The sequence below is a fragment of the Lemur catta genome, chromosome 4 (assembly GCF_020740605.2).
Source record: "Lemur catta isolate mLemCat1 chromosome 4, mLemCat1.pri, whole genome shotgun sequence".
Taxonomy (NCBI): domain Eukaryota; kingdom Metazoa; phylum Chordata; class Mammalia; order Primates; family Lemuridae; genus Lemur; species Lemur catta.
The window spans coordinates 10,435,303-10,456,453 of NC_059131.1; the positions used below are offsets into that span (position 1 = coordinate 10,435,303).

General features: G+C 35.6%; 1 protein-coding gene across 1 annotated transcript in view; it reads left to right on the top strand.

Moving 5' to 3' along the window:
* Positions 1-14: 14 nt before the first annotated feature.
* The window catches only part of DDX1 (DEAD-box helicase 1), a 34,207-nt gene continuing 13,070 nt past the window's right edge, over positions 15-21,151 (top strand). The window contains exons 1-14 of the mRNA XM_045549062.1: positions 15-152; positions 2,754-2,805; positions 3,114-3,177; positions 4,133-4,162; positions 4,739-4,835; positions 6,677-6,724; positions 10,492-10,575; positions 10,813-10,896; positions 11,208-11,284; positions 12,204-12,276; positions 13,754-13,830; positions 13,954-14,068; positions 14,836-14,974; positions 18,025-18,085. Of these exons, the coding sequence (XP_045405018.1) occupies positions 137-152; positions 2,754-2,805; positions 3,114-3,177; positions 4,133-4,162; positions 4,739-4,835; positions 6,677-6,724; positions 10,492-10,575; positions 10,813-10,896; positions 11,208-11,284; positions 12,204-12,276; positions 13,754-13,830; positions 13,954-14,068; positions 14,836-14,974; positions 18,025-18,085 (1,017 nt within the window). The 5' untranslated portion in view covers positions 15-136. The remainder of the gene's footprint in view (positions 153-2,753; positions 2,806-3,113; positions 3,178-4,132; positions 4,163-4,738; positions 4,836-6,676; positions 6,725-10,491; positions 10,576-10,812; positions 10,897-11,207; positions 11,285-12,203; positions 12,277-13,753; positions 13,831-13,953; positions 14,069-14,835; positions 14,975-18,024; positions 18,086-21,151) is intronic.

Consider the following 21,151-nt stretch of genomic DNA (forward strand, 5'->3'; position numbering starts at 1 on the left):
CGCCGGCTGAGGCTCTGCACGGACTGGGAACGCCGAAGGCCGAGCGCCGGAAGCGCGCGCTGCCACAGCTGCTGTGTGTGCGAGGGTGGGGAGAGGGAAAGGGGGAGCAAACGAAGACGCTGAGGACGGGGTGAAGATGGCGGCCTTCTCCGGTGAGTTTGTGGAAGCTGGGGGTGTTGCGGGCGGCTCGCTGCACGCCTCGGACCTGAGGCGGCTGTCAAGGAGTTCTGGGGGCGAGAGCGGCCCGGAGGGGACCCGCGCTGCGGGATCGGGGGAGTCTCCCAGAGGCCGGGACCTCGCGACTCCCGTTTGGGGAGGGCATTTCCCTCGCTGCTGGCCGGGACTTCCCTCCCCCTGCTCCTTCTCTTTTTTCTCTTTGCCAGTCTCTACTTGGCTTTCCTGCTGGTGCACTCTCGGCTGCGAAAACGAGGCGGCGGTGTTGCTCCAGCTGTTCTCGGACACCTGGGCCTCCTGCCTCTTGGACGTGGCAGTGACTCTTTGGGAAGCTTTTTCTGCCCGCGACTCGTCAGGGCTTGGCCAGGCCGAGAAACTTGCGGGCATGGGGAGGGGTCCTTTGGGAAAATAACGATCCTGCCTCTGTCCAATTTTTTCAGGCCCTCCCAAAAATACAAGTCCCAGGCATAAACTTGATCCTTATTTGTTGTTAAACGCTGTTATATCAACGTTAATGTTAAATGTTGAAATTAAAGGGAAAGCATTTTCATTTAGGTACACAGTGGCCCATCGTTTATTTTGAAAATTGTTATTGATTTGCCATATGATAGCCTCCTTTATTTCAAACAGGATTTGATGTGAATTATCAAACCCTACAGTTGACATTTTTTCCCATTTCCTTTATCCTCCTCCCTTTATGCATTCACAGTTTCACGAAGCTGTAATCACCCTTAAATATACTAAACGTGATGAATTTACATAGCAATAAATGTACCAAATTAAGTCTATTTTTTAATGTTAACTTATTAAGATGACTTCAGATATTCTAGTATTGTATGTTTTTCAGTTTTCTTCCAGAAGAATATTAGGAATTCCAAATCTCTAATCATGTGAGAGAATTTCAGACCGTATGGGAGTCAATGGGAAATCTGTTCAGAGTGGTTGCTGTTTTTCTTTTTCCAACTCTCTTCTAAAACAAGATTTTAGAGCCAAGGTTCTGTAGAGTAGTTAGTTCTAGGTAGTCGTTTTATAGGTTCACATCTTTGGGAGTCATGCACAAATTTCAGGAGTGTTAGAATAAAGGACTGGAACAAGAGTCTATGATATGATGAAATAAAGACAAAATTAGAATAAAAGAACATGAATATTTTTGTTTTCTCCTGAACTACTTAAAGTGTTACACTTAAAGAAGACATGATTTTAAAGAAAACATGGGGAGAACATGACCAGAATGGGACAAGAAGTTGTCTGGAATTCACTGAAATCAGTCTGTGGTTGTTGCTTGTAGTATTACAAGTTTTACGAGAAGCAAGTTTTACGAGAAGCCTTAGCTTGCAGTATACCGTATGCAGCATATTTAAGACACCATTCCTTTTTGTCAAGGAGTTTGTATTTTAGAATAGAGAATATAGCTAGACTCTAATAGAGGTAATTCTTAGAAAGGTCTTCCTGGGTATTCAGCTTTAGATCTTGGCTAGTTTATCTGTGGATTTTTGTGGGGAGATTTAGAGTTAGGAGAGCCTTCTTTTTTGAAAATGGTGATTCTTCTCATTTGATGCAAAGAAAAAACTACTACTGTAAAAAATGTGTTGAACTTGTAGATTTGGTTTATGCCTTTTTACAATTAAAGAAATACAAAATTTCAAAATTGGTCATTTCTCTTGGGAATATTTGCGTGTTCCCTCTTTTGTAGGGATATGTACTTTTGTAGTCATAGTAAAAGCTGTGTTTTATGATTGCAGACTTAAAGATCAGTTCTCATTTGTAAGGAAGGTTTAAGCAATTCAAACTCCAGGTATAACCGCCGTCTACAGTTCATTTGAGAAATGACAGAACATAATCAACAACAACCCAATCTATTTATTTAGGATGGTCCTTGAAGTAGAATTATTTAAATGTGTATGCAACTAAGAACGGTGCAATTCTTCAGTTGACATTTCCACTTGCGTTAAGTTTTCACCACTGGCCCTTCCCTCTTCAGTTAACCAGAATTTTGATGATGGCTGCCAGTAAATAGGAGCTCTCTCCACTTGTCTGTTCATTTTTCTCAGATTGCTGAGGTATTCACGTGGCCCTCAAACCCCCAAGGCACATGACTCCCACATTGTCTCTAAATGAAACAACCAAGATATAGGTCTAGAATGCTGTCTAGCTCTGGTAGATTTTTCACTAGTCACAGGAGGTAAACAAGGACTATGATGGCTACTGTGTTTTTAGGTAACAACTATGTGCCAGATGCATTACATTATTATTATCTTTAGTCTTCCTATAGCCCTACAAGGTATGTAATAGAAGCCTCATTTTGTGTGTAGAAAACAGATTTATAGCTTTGCCCAAGGTCACTTGCTAATGAGTGAGAGCTTGGATTTGAACTTAAGTCTTTCTTCAAAACTTATATTTTTTCAACAGTGCCACACTCAATAGGTATGATATAATTGAGCCATGCTTCAGAGTCTCTCCCTTGTCCTATGAACAGTAATTTTAACAGCAATGTGATTTATGACTTGTTTAGTATGTATGGTTTTTAAAATTAAATTTCACTTTCAGAGATGGTTTTTAAAATTAAATTTTACTTTCAGAGATGGGTGTTATGCCTGAGATCGCACAAGCTGTGGAGGAGATGGATTGGCTGTAAGTACATATAAAGCTTAAATGCACCTGTGGCAAGGATGATTTTCAATTTAAACAGTTGTTAGTGATTTTATCAAATATTTTGGGGTGTAGTTGGGTAGGTGAAATTCAGTTTTTCTTGTGATTCTTTAAATTATGGAAAGTTTCCTTTTTTTAACCTTGACATATTTCTAGCTGAAAAATATTGGTTGTACTGACCAAATAAAATTCTGTTTTTAGTTTATAGTATAGGTTTATAGTTAACGTGACTTAATTTACTTAGGTTCATTTTCTTTTGAACTAAAATTCTTCAAATATGATTCTTGTAGTCTCCCAACTGATATCCAGGCTGAGTCTATCCCACTGATCCTAGGAGGAGGTGACGTACTCATGGTATGTTTAAATTTGGTGAGGTGGTTGGGAGCTGGGAACAAATAATTTTGGGGCTGTGACCCACTCTTGGAACTCCATACCCTTAAAAATGATACTTTTACCAAATTAATTTTATTCACAAACATTTATGATACATATACTATATTCAAAGTATTAGGTAAAAGCTGTGGGAACACAAAGATGAAGAAGATACAGTCTTTGCCCTTGAGAAGCTTCAACCAAGTAGGGTGTACAAAAATAAATGTGATACTAGAATGTGGCACCTACACAAGAGTAGCAGAGTGCTACAGGATTCAAGTGGGAGTCCAGTTATCCTGCTTGAGGGATAAGAGAATGCTTGGAGGAAGTAGATTTTTGACAAGGGAAGGTGAAAGAAAAGTGCTCTATAGGCAGAGAGATCAACAAAAACAGTGAACAGGAGAATGCAGGGTATGATCTGGAGTAGTGCAGTTAGATGGTAGCATAAAATGTGGGTGTCTGTGGGGGGCTAACTTGAGATAAAATGGGAAATACATAGTGGGTCAGATTATTTGGGCCCTTTTGCAAGTGTCACATTAAAGAATTTAGGTATTTGTCAGTGGAGAACGTTTGAAGTTACTACACAGGAATGTTATGTGGTTAGAATTGTGTTTTTATTGAGACTACTATGGTAGCCAATTACAGTATGACTATGTGGGATTAGACATTGTTAGGATACTTTAGTGTAAGAATCTAGTTTAAAATGAGGGTTTCATTTGAATGAGAAAGGAAAGGGGAAAGCAGATTCTTAAGGGAATGAATGGGAGAGGTGATAAGATTGGCAACAAAGTTGACTGAGGAAGTTTGAATAATCTGAAGGCACTGTGAAAATAAAGGAAGCCAGTCAAATGTTAAAGATTTGTACATAGTATCATATTAATTTGATCTCTTTAATTGAAAACTTAATCTGTAAAATCAACTTTTTTTCTCCATTCAGGCTGCAGAAACAGGAAGTGGAAAAACTGGTGTAAGTAATAAATTTAAAACTTACTTTTTAAGAGTTGAATTTTAAAATAGCTTTTACTTTGTAATATTTAATAAAACAACCACCTCCAAAATATAAGAAATTGCTTGCTATTGAGAGTGATAATTTTATTGCTAGCTAATTGTGAAGATCTACAAAAGAGTGTGGCTTTAAGAATATAGTTTTAATCCGGTTTTAGAGAAAGAGTTACAGTATCTTTAATGTTTATACTAACTTCTGAATTTTAAAGCAATGGCTCTTTAATAATAAAGAGGTTACAAATAAAGGTTGGTCTCCTTAGACTGGAGAAATATTAATAGTTTGTCAGATTGGATATTTTTCCTCTTTAGGTTCATTCTGTAGGTCTCTGTTGTATTTGGGCTGTCAGCTGGCTCCTATTTCTTTTATTAGATCAGTTCTGTTATCTTACTGGTTATTTTGGGCTTGAGCAAATGAAATTGGAGCAGCAATCTAGAATATGTAAAATGATTTAATATGTGTGCATAACTTTGATCATTCATATTATTAAACTCATTAATGTCTGAATACTATTACAGAGAACTTTTGTTTTTTTGATAGGCTTTCAGTATTCCAGTTATCCAGATAGTTTATGAAACTCTGAAAGACCAACAGGAAGGCAAAAAAGGAAAAACAACAATTAAAACTGGTGCTTCAGGTAATTTTTATGAATTGATACCTCCTTTTGTATAAATCAGTAACTCTCATCACTGGCATTTAGAAATATGAGGTTTGGGCATGCATTTATATTGTCAGTATCTGAAGGGATGGTGTTGGAATTTAGAGCCCTGGAAACCAGGAATGTTAAATGTGTTTTAGAGCCTAAATGGTGAAAGGTTTTTGTTCCTCTAAAATGCTAACAGTGCTTCCTTTGAGAAAACATTGTGTTTTAGAAATTACATTTAGTTATTTTAGTGTTTTTATTAACCTTGTAACTTTTTATGCCTAATATGAAAGATAAATTGGTAGAACATTTTATGAAAGTATTAAGGAAGGATTTTACAAATAATTTATGGAGTAAAAACCCACGATGGTAGGAAGTATTGCCTTGCACAAGGAAAAGAGGCATGTTTTTTCCCCTAAGAAACAAGGAGCCCAGGAAGTTAAAATGTAAAGTATAAATTTTAAAGTCAAGTTTCTTATTTTCAGTCCTATCTACATGGAGATTGGTCCTTTTATTAGGTTTCTGATTCTGTCTCTACCATGAACAATCTTACCTCAGTTTTCTCTTCTTTAAATTATGTTGCTTCTATTAAATGGTTTCTAAGTTCCATTCTATCTTAAGCTACAGTTTTATATTTTAAGAAAATTTATTCCATATTCTAAGTCACTTTTGTTTCATTATACAAAACAGGATTGTGACAAAATAGCAAGCTTAAGTAGAGTAAACTTGGCTTATCACCATTTTCTTTTCAGTTATTTAAAAGTAATGATGTTACATAATTCATAGAATGAACTCGTATAAATAGATTGTGTTTTCTAAAAGCAATGTAACTATTTAGGCTATTTGCCTATTCTAAAATAGTTTCAGAATTTGTAGCAACTGTGCCATCATGTATGAGAAATGGTAGTAAAAGAGAATGCTTCTAAAGGAGGATAATCAGAATGGTAATGGTTCTAAAAATCATGTCTTATGAGAAATAAAGAAATTAGATTTTTAAACATGGAGAAGATGTAAAAATGGAGATAGGATAACTGTTAAATCATTGAAGAGATCTGGAGAGAAAACAATTGTTCTAGAAAGTAGGACCAGGACCAATTAGAAATAATCTAGATGAAGATTTGTGTTTAATTTAAAGTCCTTCTTAATAGCTAGATTGAGCCAACAATGGAAGGGAAAACCTCAAGAAAGTTATTTTTCCATTGCTCAGTGTTTAATCTGATGATGGATGTCTTGAACCAGAAATAATCTAGAAAGGATTTCTACTTTGGGCATGAACTTGGGCTAGAAAACATGTAGGATTCTCTTTAGCTGTTACGATTCTTTAATTATGCATAGACAATATTAACATGTGTCAGAAAAGTAAAGTGCTAATCCCATAAAAGAGAGGAGGAAAAAAAGTGTGCTTTTTGAATATGATATTGAATTAAGATAAAAGACTTGCTTTTTTAAAAATAATAATAAAATAATTAATTAGACCCTAAAGTGTTGATCAGTTATTTCCATTGTGATAGAAGTCAACCTGTTTAATTACTTAAACTTCATTTTATCAGTGACCTAGGAGTTAGGACAAAGATCAGTGTAATCTAATACAAAATGCACTAAAGCAAGGGAGGAGATAAGGTTTTAGTCTCAGACCAGTGATTATTTGATGTGTTTTGATTTTCAGTTTCATTTCATTTTTAATAAAAACAGCAAATGTTATGTATTCTAAACAATGTGTAGAAAACTATATTGAATCTAGAGGAATTAAGGTATATAAAATATTTGCTTTGCTGTCATTGAGCATTTTTAATTTCGTATGTTTGTGAGTAACTTCTCTTATTTAATTTGTTTAGTACTCAACAAATGGCAGATGAACCCATATGATAGAGGATCTGCTTTTGGTGAGTGGATAGGTTTTACTAACTCATTTGTAATTCAGAAACATTTTTTATAATACATGATAATACAAAAAAATTATTAAAAACTATAGTTAATGAAGATTTCATTTACCAGATGTTAGAATACAGTCACTATAATTAAACAGTATGGAATAGGCAGTGGAACATAGTAGAAATAAAATCCAGTATATATGAGAAGTTAATATGCAGGAAAACGTAGTATTTCATTTCAGTGGGTGGAAAAAAGGATGATTTCTTTCAGCAAAGTGTGCTGACACAATTGATGATCCATCTGGAGCAATACAAAATTGACTTCTATCTCATAATATAATTAGAAACAAATTTCATTTGTTTTTAAGACACATATATAAATTTAAGTATAGAAAATTGTGTGTATAATTTGCAGTGAAGGAACTTTCCAGCCCAAATAGAAAACTCAGAAATTTTAAAAGAAAAGTATATATGTATTTTAAAATAAAAAAATAGAAAAATATTTACAAAAGTCAATAGATAATATATACAAAAGTCAATGCAATGTTGATAAAAGATAAAGAATCATTTTAAATTGGTAGTTCTTTATGAAGATAGCAGATAAAGTGTTATCTGTTTTGATAAGAAAGATAATAAGGAAAATAAGCAAAGGATATTAATAAGCAGTTCAAAGAAGAATAAAGCCAGATGGCCAATAAACATGCAAAGATCATACTCACAGGTAGTAGAGAAATGGAAATTCAAGTTATAGCGAGAAGTCACTTTATATACCTGATTGGCAAGAATTCAAAAGAATGATTACTAACTTTTGAATTATTATCTTTCTGGAAAGCAGTTTGGCCTTACCTATTACAAATATACATTCCTAGAGAGTCTAGCTCATTTGAATAAAAGCACCAGTATGCAAAGGTGTATGTACAAAGCTGTTTGTTGCATCACTATTTGTAATGAAAAAAACTGTCAGCAAAGTAAATGCTATTGCTAGGAGAATGATTAACCAAGGACTGTTGTGTAGCCATTACAAAGAATGAGTCAGAACTGTAAAGTCAACTAGGAGGAATTTTTATCTGGTGTTGATAAGTGAGAAAAGCAGAATGTAGAGAAATACAGGGTGGGCATGAGGAATCATCCCAAAAACTCCCCCCAAAAACAACCAAAAACGACTCTTCTTTATCATATGATATCTAATTTATATAAAAATTTATGTCTGCATATATGCATACAGAATTTTAATATAAAAATTTTGAAGATTTACCATTGCTAGAGAACTTTTTTATGTATGTATGTATTTATTTACATTTATCAACTTATAAAGGATTTTACAAAGGATACAGATGAAGAGTTGCATAGGGCAAGATATGGGGAAGGGTGCACATAACTTCCATGTCCTGTCTGGGTATATCACATGTGTTCAGTTGTCTGGAGGCTCCAAACCCAGTCCCTGGGTTTTTAATGGAAGCTTCATTACTGATTTTCATTTATCATGCCCTATTAATATTACCTGGAGGGTAGATTTATATGGCTTCCATCTTGCCATATTAGGTAGGGGAAACATTCCACAGTCTGATACAGTGTCCATCTCCGTGATAGAGTCAGGTAAAACCACTTTACAGAAAGCGTGTTCAAATATACCAGCTATCCTATAAATTTTTATCTTAATCAACCCCTACTTTCTTTACTGTAGCCTTCATCAGGATTTTATCAACAGGTTTCGGAATCATAGCAGAAAAGTTTCTTCGCCACCCTCTGACCATTTTACCCACTTGTGTATGTAAGGCTTTGGGTCCCCAGCAAGGGGTCAAGCCAAGGGACCCTGCCGACTTGTCAGTTTTTATCTTGATTAACCTTTGTCAACATTGTCCCACACAATTTTTGGTCAGCTATCTCATTATGATCTGTTTCTTATAGCTTTCAAAATTTTTCCAAACTGGGGTAAATACAATTCCTTCACACTGTACCCTCAAGTTTCAGTAGTTTCCTGCTTTTGCCTTTCCCCCACATTGACTCTGTTCTTGGTAACCGGAGGTCTTGAGGTACTTTCTGTTGTCCCTCAGTAATTTTTCCTTGGGAATCAGCTTTGAAGCTGGTGGCAAAAGCTCAGACTGACTGAAATATGAGCTTGGTCTAGCTAGCATCAAGGTCTGACCCAGAATTCTCCTTTACTTTCATTTCAGCTATTACAGATAGCAATAACTGAGGGATTGTATATTTTGCTTTTTTCTTATTAGTTTGTGTTTTCTTACACATCCAGTGAACCAGCTCCCCAGGAGTTGGATCCATCTCTAAATTCCATCGGTTACTTTTACCTTTATTAAGTGAGCACAGCACAGCTGTGGCTTGATACCATGGGTGACCACGTGGCCACCCTAGGTTTTCCTCGGGTTCAATTAGTTTACTAGAGGGGCTCACAGAATTCAGGGAAACACTTAAGTTACATTTACTAGAAGAGATGCATAGTTCTAGGTGTGGGAAGGGGGCAGAAAGCTTCCATGCCCTCCCTGGGCATGCCACCCCCTAGGAATTTCCATGTGTTCAGCTATTTGGAAGATCCTAGAGAATTTTTTTTAAAGTTCGGGTTTTTTTTTTTTTTGAGACAGTCTCACTCTATTGCCAGGGCTAGAGTGAGTGCCATGGCATCAGCCTAGCTCACAGCAACCTCAAACTCTTGGGCTCAAGCAATCCTACTGCCTCAGCCTCCCGAGTAGCTAGGACTACGGGCATGCGCCACCATGCCCAGCTAATTTTTTCTATATATATATTTTAGTTAGCCAGGTCATTTCTTTCTATTTTTAGTAGAGACGGGGTCTCGCTCTTGCTCAGGCTGGTCTCGAACTCCTGACCTCGAGCAATCCACCCGCCTCAGCCTCCCAGAGTGCTAGGATTACAGGCGTGAGCCACCGCGCCCGGCCTAAAAGTTCAGTTTTATATAATTCAGTACCCATATGAGTAAGAATTTATACTTTGAGTAATTTAATTTCTGAAAAGTGAAGTAAGATGTGTGAGATTGCTTTTTTAAAAGTTTGTTCTATATTCAAGTGCTGAATATGAGTTGCAAACATGAACCAGGATAGAAGTTACAGTTTCTTCCAGTATAAACAAAAGCTGAATCTTAAATACAATAAGCACCTACTATGTGGACATCACTGTGACTGACCATGATGGATAATACAGAACCACATCTTTTAGAGTCCTAATATTAGCAGATAACAAGTACAAGTTTATTTATTCATGCTTTTTCCTATTTTCCCTTTATGGATTCTTCCATTGGCTGGGGAACCAGCCAGAGACTTTTTTTTTTTTTTTTTTACTTTAGAGTAGTAGTCACTCAAGCTCTAATTTAAGTATAAAATGAGGGTAACAAATATTGATAAGTGGTTGCTGTGTTACCCTTGAGTACCAGTTTCTTTAAAGGACTCCAGAGAATAGTTGCCCAAACACATTTGTGTTGTTGATGCAGCCATCATTAGTGCAAGTCAGATCAGGGGCTGTGTTGATTCCATTCTAGACTTGTTCCTGTAAAATCTTGTCCTAGTTAACAGATGACACTATAGCAACTAGCCTTCAACATAGCTAAACACATCCAGGGGATGAATAAGGCAGTTACTCTTGGGGAAAATACTGCCAATCACCCAGGAATCAGCAAGTCTTAGTCTCTGGAACATTGCGACAAGTCAAGGAATTATCTTACTAGTGAAACTGAATGATTTTTTTTTTTCCGGATGCATGACTTATAAAACCTGTACTGACATGTTTTTCTGTTTTTTTTTTCTCAAATCCAGCAATTGGATCAGATGGTCTTTGTTGTCAAAGCAGAGAGGTAAAGGAATGGCATGGATGTAGAGCTACTAAAGGATTAATGAAAGGTATTTGAACAGCATTTGCACTTGTATAAACTTTTGAGACAAGGTATCAATACATGAGCTTTCTTAAATAGCTTTAAATCAAGGATCTGGAAAGATTTTTAATGGTACCAAAAGACCTATAATTCTTCATTTGGTACCTACCAATTATAATTTAGAAACAATAGGAAAGCAGCTTGCATGGTAAATGAATCATATGTCTGTGATTTATATAAATATCAAAGTATTTTGCCCTTATAGGGAAATACTACTACGAAGTATCCTGTCATGACCAAGGATTGTGCAGAGTCGGGTGGTCTACTATGCAGGCCTCCTTGGACCTAGGTAAATATTTCTAAAATAACTGAATTGATTGATTTATATTTGTGTGTTAACACTTTATTATTTTGGGAAGCAAAATAATAAACTTTTAAATAATATTTATCTGTATCCTACATTGTTCAAAAAAAGATTTGAAGTAATTGCAAAAAGTATATATAACAAACAGTATGAAATTAGGGGGGAATAAGGTTAATAATATGAATGGAGTCAAATGAAAATACTATAATATGGTATGAATAAAATTATTTCTTTTACTAGGGCTTTATATTTTCTCTTACTACATAAATAAAATGCTTTTAAAATCTTAAATCTAGGTACTGATAAGTTTGGATTTGGCTTTGGTGGAACAGGAAAGAAATCTCATAATAAACAGTTTGATAATTATGGAGAGGTAAGCTATTATGTTACTGACTGAAACAGCATTAGTAAGTTTTCTTGTATACTTGATCGCTCATGACATATGAGGGTATAGAAATGATGCTCAAGGTCAAGTGGATTTTTTGTATATTCACACAAAGTTTGGATTTGTACTTCAGTGAAGGAATATTACAAAACTAGATAAATATGTAATAGAATTTTCCTTTTATGCCATTTATTAGCCCCTCAAAAATATATTACATTGTCTTCTCTTTTTATCCCATTTTGATTTTGGCTTTGATTCATATGTAATCTCATTTCTTATTTTTGATCATGGTGAGTCTAAATATGGTTGTTCTGGTGAACCTAAATCCATAGTAATGTGGATGATCCTAAATATCATGTTGATTCTGAAAAGTCTGTCAGATTCTTCTACTGTTACATATGCTGTAATAGGTATTTTTAACACCTACATTAGTGCTTCAAGGAATTATTTTGAAATGCTAACACATACTTTTGATGCAGCTATATTTGAACTTTTTTTTTTTTTTTTTTTTTTTTGAGACAGAGTCTCGCTTTGTTGCCCAGCTAGAGTGAGTGCTGTGGCATCAGCCTAGCTCACAGCAACTTCAGACTCCTGGGCTTAAGCGATCCTACTGCCTCAGCCTCCCGAGTAGCTGGGACTACAGGCATGCGCTACCATGCCCAGCTAATTTTTTCTATATGTATTTTTAGTTGGCCAGATAATTTCTTTCTATTTTTTTAGTAGAGACGGGGTCTCGCTCTTGCTCAGGCTGGTCTCGAACTCCTGACCTCGAGCGATCCACCCGCCTTGGCCTCCCAGAGTGCTAGGATTACAGGCGTGAGCCACCACGCCTGGCCTATATTTGAACTTTTAACTTAGTTAAAGATTTTGCTTTCTATTAACAGCTCTTTACTTTTTGGTTTTCTAGGAATTCACTATGCACGATACCATTGGATGTTACCTAGATATAGATAAAGGGCATGTCAAGTTCTCCAAAAATGGTAAGATTTACATGGATCTTATTAGTGAAAAGATACATGATAGTCAGTAATTGTGATTTCTTTTTTTGTTGTTGTTCCTTTACTGAACTCTTCTTTAATCCTCTGTCTGTCCTTCCCTGACTTCATTTAAACAAATATTTATTGAGCCTTTTCTTTGTGCAAGATACCCTGATAAGTACTGGAGGCATAGTAGAAAATGGAATGGACAAATGTTTACTTCTGTGGGGCTTACATACCAGTAGAGAGAGACAGGCATATGCTATCATGTTAGGTGGTAATAAGTGCCATAAAGGAGAGTCTAGAGCATGGAAAGAGAGTGAAGAGTCATAGCAGTCTGGGGGGGAGGTGCTCTTCTGTAGGATCATCAGAGAAGACTCTGATGATTAGATGACATATAAGTAGAAATCTGAATGAGTTGGGTGGTGGCCTGTGCAGATAATCTTCAAGGAACATTTTAGGCACAGGGAACAGTAAATGTGGAGGCCCCGAGATGAAAATATGCTTGAGGTATCTGAGTAACAGTGAGGAGACCACTGGGTCTGGAGTGCACTGAATGTGGAGGAAGGGGTTGGAATGTTAGATCAGTGAGGTGGTGAGGCCAGGCCATGTAGAGCCATGTGGGCTGTGATAGAAACTTTGGTTTTTATTTTTGAGTGGATGAGAAGCCATTAGGGTTTTGAGCAGAGGAGTGGAATCCTTTCTCTTTAGTTTAATAGTATCGTTCTGGCTGATGTGCTGGAAACAAACTGGGGGGAGAGGCGTGAGATTGCCTAAAAACAAGGATAGATAAAGAATAGAACAGATCTGAGGCCCGAGTTTTGTGATTAGGGGTCAGCAAATGGATAGAATCTAGCAGAGGAGAATGAGGAGGAAGGCCAGGAGGAAGAGAACCAAGATAGCATGGCGTCCTGTAGTCCAGGTAAACAAAGTATTTCAAGGAGCAGGAGCGGTCATTGTGTCCAGTGCTGAAGATGAAGAGTGAGATTGACTGCTGGCTTTGGCAAGTAGAAAGCATTAATGAGCTGGACAGAGAGCTGTTTTGGTGGAGCAAGGAGGTGGGTGAGGGGCACCTGATTGGGAGCCAGTTCATTAGAGAATGAGATGAAAGGGAAGTGGACACAGAGAAAATGGAAATCAGGGAGAAAGAAAAGGGAGAAGAAAAATAAGGTAAATGGAGAGATGAGTTCAAGAGATTTGCCTGTGTTTTAATGTGGGAGTATGCTTGTATGCTATGGAGTCTAATGGAAGTGATCTTGTAGACAGCGAATAATGAAAAATATAGAAGGAAAGGGGGACCGTTTCAGGAATAAAGGAAGAACACGAAGAGGCTGGGCTTAGGCAGCACAGTTTATCCATAGTGACAGGAGGGAAGCATGAATATAGGTAGGTTGGTAAGCTTGACAGTGTGAGCATGTAGAAGTTCTTTTCTGATTGTTTAAATTTCTTTCTTTCTTTCTTTTGTTGGTGTTTTTTTAAGGGAAAGACCTTGGTCTGGCATTTGAAGTACCGCCACATGTGAAAAACCAAGCTCTCTTTCCTGCTTGTGTTTTGAAGGTAATTAAGAATCTAGTTAGAAAAATTTTGCTATGATTATAAGCTGCTTGATTCTCAATATTTTGTATTGGACAGTTTTCTGTTAGGGTAAGAATTTTAATTTTCTCCTTTATTCAATGCTAGAATGCTGAACTAAAATTTAACTTCGGTGAAGAAGAATTTAAGTTTCCACCAAAAGATGGTTTTGTTGCTCTTTCCAAGGCACCTGATAGTTATACTGCCAAATCGCAGCACACAGGTATTGTACCTGAGAGGGTAAGGATTTCTAGAATAGTGAAAAAAAAAATGGGTGAAAACTCCAGTAAGTAGGACTTCTCATAGTGAGTTACATAGACTTCCCTTGCTGCTTTATTCATACATCTTTATTTAACATATTAGTAAAATTCAGTTTCAAAACCTAATTCATAACGCTTTAAGTATTTGGTTTCAGTTTATGCATTTGGGATCCCAATCATGATGGTGATTATTATCTAACATTTATTGAATGTGTGCTTATTAAATGCCAAGGCACCATGTTAAGTGCTTTATATGAATTATGTGAGCTTCACAACAACCCTATAAGGTGGTGCTTTTCTTATTTTACAAAGAACCTGAAGAATAGGGCCTTAAAGTAACTTGCCCAAGGTGACAGTGCAGGTAAGTGGTAGAACAGAATTCAAATCCAAGCAGTCTGACTCCAAAGCCTATATGCTTATCCATTGTACTGCCTAGTAGATTTCAGTTATTTAAAGTACAAGCCACTTCATAGCTTGTTCACTTTATCACAAAACAAATGGGTCATTTTTATGAACATATCAATCAATTTACAATTACTCCAAGTAGATTTAGTTTAAAGAAGCCTTAGTTCACTTTAGAAATCTCAGCTTTATTTTATTTTGTTTGTCTCCTATACTTTATAGCAGTTGTTTAAAATTTTGATATTAGAATATTTGCCTTCATGTTTTACAAATAATGGTATTTTGAGGTGTGATTTGCATGTGTTCTAATCTGTTTTATTCCCCTAAGGTAATGCACAGGTGACACAAACAAAGTTTCTCCCCAATGCTCCAAAAGCTCTCATCGTTGAACCTTCCCGGGAGTTAGCTGAACAAACTTTGAATAACATCAAGCAGTTTAAGAAATATATTGATAATCCTAAATTAAGGTAAATCTTCCTTCTGTGCTCAAATGCCTGTTGTCTTTAGGTTTAAAGTGTTTTGGAAGACGAGTAAGGTATAAAAAAAGAGGTAGAAATTCAGTGTGCATACATAATACACATGTAAGAGTGTGTAAATATACTTAACTTTGATATAGTAACAATTTCTATATAAAACTCCTGTTTATTTGGTAAGTGGTAAGTTTTGTTTTGTTTTGTTTTTTTAAGCAAATTGAAATTTTTCCTGTGTTTCTTACGTAAAGAATCATGGTTAGTCAAACAGTATTGGAGTAAAAGTTAATTTTTCAAAGGGAGCATTTCATTTGATGATAGATTCATTTCATCACCTCATTTGCATAGAAAATGTTCCACTCTATTTTTAGCATGTTGGTAAGCTTTGCCAGGTTGATTCTAGGCTGTCCCACAGTGGTGGCTTTCTTCCATTTGGGCATTCAGACTGGTCACTATCTAATTGTCTGCCGTTGGAGGGAGACCATAAGTTAAGTGATCTTATGGAGCTTCTTGCTCAGTAGCAATCCCTTTTCATTTGAAGAAAGCTATACCATATAAGTAAGCTACTGTTAGTTGATTTGCCACTTGGTTTTTGTTAATTTTGCTTTTAATTACTTTTTTTATTGAAACATAATTCACACCCCATAAAACTCACCAAGTGGAAGAAAGCCACCGCTGTGGTAATTATATTCAACTCTGGGACTATAATCAAAACTAAAAACAACTTGTACATTTTAAAGGGTGAATTGTATGATACGTAAATTATATCTCAATAAAGCTGTTTACAACCAGATTATCTTCTTTTAATAAACAGACAAAATTACTTCCTGAGGCAGCCAGATAACTTTCAATCAGAAGTGTCTACCAAGAGCCTTCCTTTATTAATTGTATTCTTATTTTATTTGATTAGTCACTTAAAAAATATTGGAAAACATTAAGAAAGTAGATGACTTGTTAACACTGAGTTTTATAATTCTGTGATTCATTACAAATCGGCTTGATGGTCTGCCTACCTTCATCTTAAATTAATTTAGATAGTAAAACTAAATAAACAGCAAAAAGCTTCCCAGTCTGTGAATTTCCATTGTCTTGGCACATTCCCTAATCACCTACCACCCTAGAGCCATTATGTTTCCCAAATCCATCACCAAACCAATTTCAGAACATTTTCATCACCTCCAAAAGAAACACTGTACCAATAAACAGGCCTCTTTCCCCCTAACCTTCTCATTCCTAGGCAACCACTAATTTTCTGTCCCTGCAGGTTTCCCTATTCTAGACATTTCATATAAATGGAATTGTAAATAAATGGTCTTTTGTGACTGGCTTCTTTCACTTAGCATGTTTTCCGGGTTCATCCATGTTGCAGTGTATATCAGTACTTCATTCATTATTGCCAAAAAGTATTCTGTTATATGGACATTTTGGTTTATCCATTCCATCAGTTGATGGGCATTTGAGTTGTTCATCACTATTGGGTTTTTGGCTGCTATGCTGTGACCATTTGTGTACAAGTTTGTTTGTGGACATATATTTTCATTTCTCCTGGATGTATACTTAGAATTGTTGCATCATATGGTACCTTCATGTTTAACATTTTCAGGAACCACCAAACTGTTCCAAAGTGATTTCCAAAGTGACTGTGCCATTTTGCATTCCTGGTAGCAGTGTATGAGAGTTCTGATTTCCTCACATCCTCACCACACTTGTTATTTGTCTTTTTGAGTATAGCCATACTAGTGGTTGTGAAGTACTATCTTATTTTGGTTTTGATTTGCATTTCCTTAATGGTTAATAATGTTGAACATCTTTTCATGTGCTTGTTGGCCATTTGTATATTTTCTTTGGAGAAATGTCTGTTTAGATCTTTTGTCCATTTTTTAATTGGGTTGTCTTTTTATTGTTGAGTTGTAAGTGTTCTTTATATGTGCCAATATATATATTATTCTATATATTAGATACATGATTTGCACATATTTTCTCCCATTCAGTGAATTTTCTTTTTACTGTCTTGGTAGTTTCCTTCAAAGTTATTAATTTTGATAAAGTCCAATTTATCTATTTTCTTCTTTTGTCACTGTGTTTTTGGTATTGTAGCTAAGGCAGGCTTTGTCTAACCCAAGGTCATGAAAATTTATTCCTGTGCTGTCTTCTGAGAGTTTTATAGTTTTATGTTCTACATTTATGTTAATGATCCATTTTGATTTACTTTTTCATATGGTGTGAGGAAGGGGTTTAACTTTAACTTTTTGCATGTGCATATTGATTTGTCCCAGTTCCCTTTGTTGAAATGAGAAAAATTCAAACAGCACAAAAGGGCATTCTGTGAAAAGTAGTAAGTCTTTGAGTCCATCCCCCAGTTTCTAATTATCCATCCTAGAAGCAACTTTTTAAACTGATTTTTATATATTCTTTCAGAGATATTTTATACACATACAAATATGTATGTCTAAGGAGGTGTCTAAGGAGGAAATTAGGTTTTAGAGGACCTTGAGTTATCCTAATTTACCAAGGGTATATGGATGAAGATTTAAAAGATTTTATTTTACAAGCGTTCACATTCTCTTTGATTACTTTACCACACTTAGCATTGGATATGGCTACTGGGATTGAAATGCTTTGTTTTCAACCTTCTCCAGACTTAATTTATTGTGGATTTTTTCTAAATTATATTCAACTATAACATTTATTGCCATGCGAGTTGTATTTAACTCACACTAGTTGTGAGCCCAGGGCTTTGTGAAGCATGTGTAACTCACACATCTCTTCATTTTGGGAGCCACTAGAACGGGTTTTCAAGTTGCATATAACTCCAACACAGAAAACAATAAAAAATAACAAATTTTTTGTTAAATTAGAATCGTTTTATTTTCAAAATTTTTATTCTATTTCAGTAATAAATCACCATGGCCCCAAGGAAAAAATTTTTTTTTCTAGTGTGTCAATGTGTTAATTTCTACCTAAAAGGAATGGGTACAGATGAAACAATGTAAAGCAGACTTTCATCTTTTTTTCTGCGTTAACTATCATTCTGATATTTATTTTAGGGAGCTTCTGATAATTGGAGGTGTTGCAGCACGGGATCAGCTCTCTGTTTTGGAAAATGGGGTAAATAGTACTTTTAATTTTTAAAAAGTATATATTAGATACATGATTTGCACATATTTTCTCCCATTCAGTGAATTTTCTTTTTACTATCTTGGTAGTATCCTTCAAAGTTCTTAATTTTGATAAAGTCCAATTTATCTATTTTTTCTTTTGTCACTGTGTTTTTAGTATTATGGGCTATCGTTTTGGCAATATGTATCTGTTTTGTTTCAAGAAAAATCAAATGAGGCTGAAATTAATACAAAGTCAAAATAGTGTATTTGTTAAAAGGTATCTTGCAAATGTGCCTTTTAAACCTAGAAATATCCAAACCCCTCTTGCAAAATTCTAGCATCCATGAATTTTAAGGAGAAACTCAAGTTAAGATTAAAAATGGTGGTAAAATAGATTTCAGAGAAGGATAGAAGTTTTTGCAGTGAGCCTTGGGAAGGGTGAATAATGATAAAAGATAAGTTCAGATATGTGAAAGGGGAAGTCTTAGAGACTGTGTTGAGGCCTGCTGTTATGAAGGACAAAGCTGACAGTGTGTGATCCCCATTATTGGGGAAGAAGTTTAGGAAATTCTTAACTGTGTTTATCAACTCTGTGAAGGTAGGACTTCAAAAAGTATTTTATGTATATGAAATAACTTTCTCATTGAAAATTTTTTATTTTCTTTCTTAAATATTTAATCATTTAATATAAACCACCTGAAACTGAGTTAAGGCAAGCAATTATTAATATGTCCTCCTTCCAATTCCATTAGTGCTTTTGTCAAACTAGATTTTATGCTAAATGAACTTGAAATTTGACCTGGTATGACATATTAAAAGCAAGGAGTCATATTACTGTACTTGTTAATACTATTCTGAGTAATATTGTTTTGATACATTTTTATTTAGTGCTATGGTTTGAATGTCCCCACCAAAACTCATGTTGAAATTTAATTGCCAATGTAGTGATATTGGGAGGTGAGGGCCTTTAAGAGGTGATTAGATCATGAGCGCTGTGCCCTCATGAATGGGTTAATGCCGTTATTGCAGGAGTGTGTTTGTTATCATGAGAGTTCTGCCCTCTTTTGCTCTCTGTCTCTTGTACTCACTTTTGCCCTTCTGCCAGGGATGCTCCTTGTCAGATTGGGGCCCCATGCTGTGGGACTTCCCAAACCTCCAGAACTATGAGAGATAAATTTCTTTTCTTTATAAATTACCCCCAGTCTGTGGTATTCTGTTACAGCAGAAGAAAATGGCCCGAGACATTTAATGTGTTATATTTTATTTTAGTGTTTGTTAGATTTAATAGGTTTATTGCCAGTCTTGGTCCTTTAAACCCAAACCCATTTTTCCCATAAGATAGTAAGTTTTTCAACTCATGTTTTCCAGGTACAGAGCTTTTAGGGAATTAGATCTGCTTTCATCAGTCATGTCTTAAAATTTGGTACTAACTGAAGCTAATGGCAAAAGTAGTGTTATTCCATAGCATTCCTGGCAAAATTCAATTCTATTCTACTTTTTAGGGGACCTAATATGTTCTCTTTCTGCTCTTCTTTTCATCTTACATTTTCTGCTTCTGTCATCTTCTACCTTGCTCTGGTTCTGCCTTAGCCCCATATTGTTTCTTATGCTGGAGTGAGTCAGCTTTGGAGTGGGAGAACAGAACTATTTTGGTTTCTAATCTTTTAAAGTTGCCATATGATACAACATGTACAGTTAAGGCCTGATGAAGTAGTTAGTGCTGTTTTATACACATCATAAAAATATTTCTGTCAGGCTTTTCCAATCTGACTTTTTTTTTTTTTAATTAAACCCACGTTTGTTTTCATGCCCACTTTGCCTATTGAAATTGAGGAAGGAGGAAATTCACATGGGTGATCAGAATCCTATACTAAAGAGATGTTACACACAGAACCAGAATGGTATTTGTTTACTGCTGTGTATGGCACCTCTCATAGTGGTTGGCACATGGTAGGTTCTTAATACATTGAGCAGATTTTATCTTGACATTTTCAGGCAATATTCTGGAGGTTGAACTTGCTTGTAGTTATCAATGCATATGAGACAATAGCTTCAAAAATATCTGTTATTTTTCGTGGGAATGTAAGTGTGGGACTAAGGATAATCTTGTTAGTAAAAAGCTATGTTTTTAGTCTAGGATGGAGAAAACAGGTGAAAAATAATAGAAGTATTTGTGATTTTTCATGCCTATTGACAGTAGAAGTTTTGAATTGTGCACTTTATTGCGTGATTTTATATAATACCATATTTGTGCTCACATGCATGCATTCATATACACACTTCAAAGATACCTAACCTTTACTGACTGCTTTCTAGAAATGGGCTAAGCACTGTTCTAAAAGCATAATATTTTCTTATTCAGTTCTCACAGCAGCCCTCTGACATGGTACTCTTCCCCATTTTTACAGATTAGGAAGAGGGCTTATGTTAAATACAAGTAACTTGCCCAAGATTTTACACCGCGTAAGAAGAGCTTTACTCCCGAGCCCATGTTCCTAATCACTGTACCTCCTGCACTTGACTGCAAGATTTGTCTGTGAGAATGCAAAACATTATTAATTGTTTGTACTAGCAGGGAGGTTCATTATATTATTCTCTTTTGTGTATGGTTGAAAATTTTTGTGATTAAAAAAATAAAACTTGCTGTCATTTGGATTAGACTCTCTCATGTTTGGAGTCTTGAGTTTGAATCCTAGTATGGGTAGTTACTAGCTGTATAACCTAAGTGTTGTGACTTTAGTATTCTAAACTTCAGGTTCCTCATTTAGAAATAGGAATAATAATGGTATTCACCTTAGTGGTAACATGAAATGAAACTTGTAAAATGTTTAGCACAGTGCCTGTTCATTATAAGCACTTGACAAATAGTAATAATTATTGTTTTCCTGGAAGTCTGTTCAGCATTACTATTAACTATAACCTAATTTATTGAGCACCTGGTATAGTAGGCATCAAGTGCTTTACATATCCTTTCTTAATTATCACAACCATCTTGAAAAGCAGAAGGTATTCCCCCACTTCAGAAGTGAGAAAATTGATGCTAGAAGAGATTAAAATAAGGCAAGGTCACACA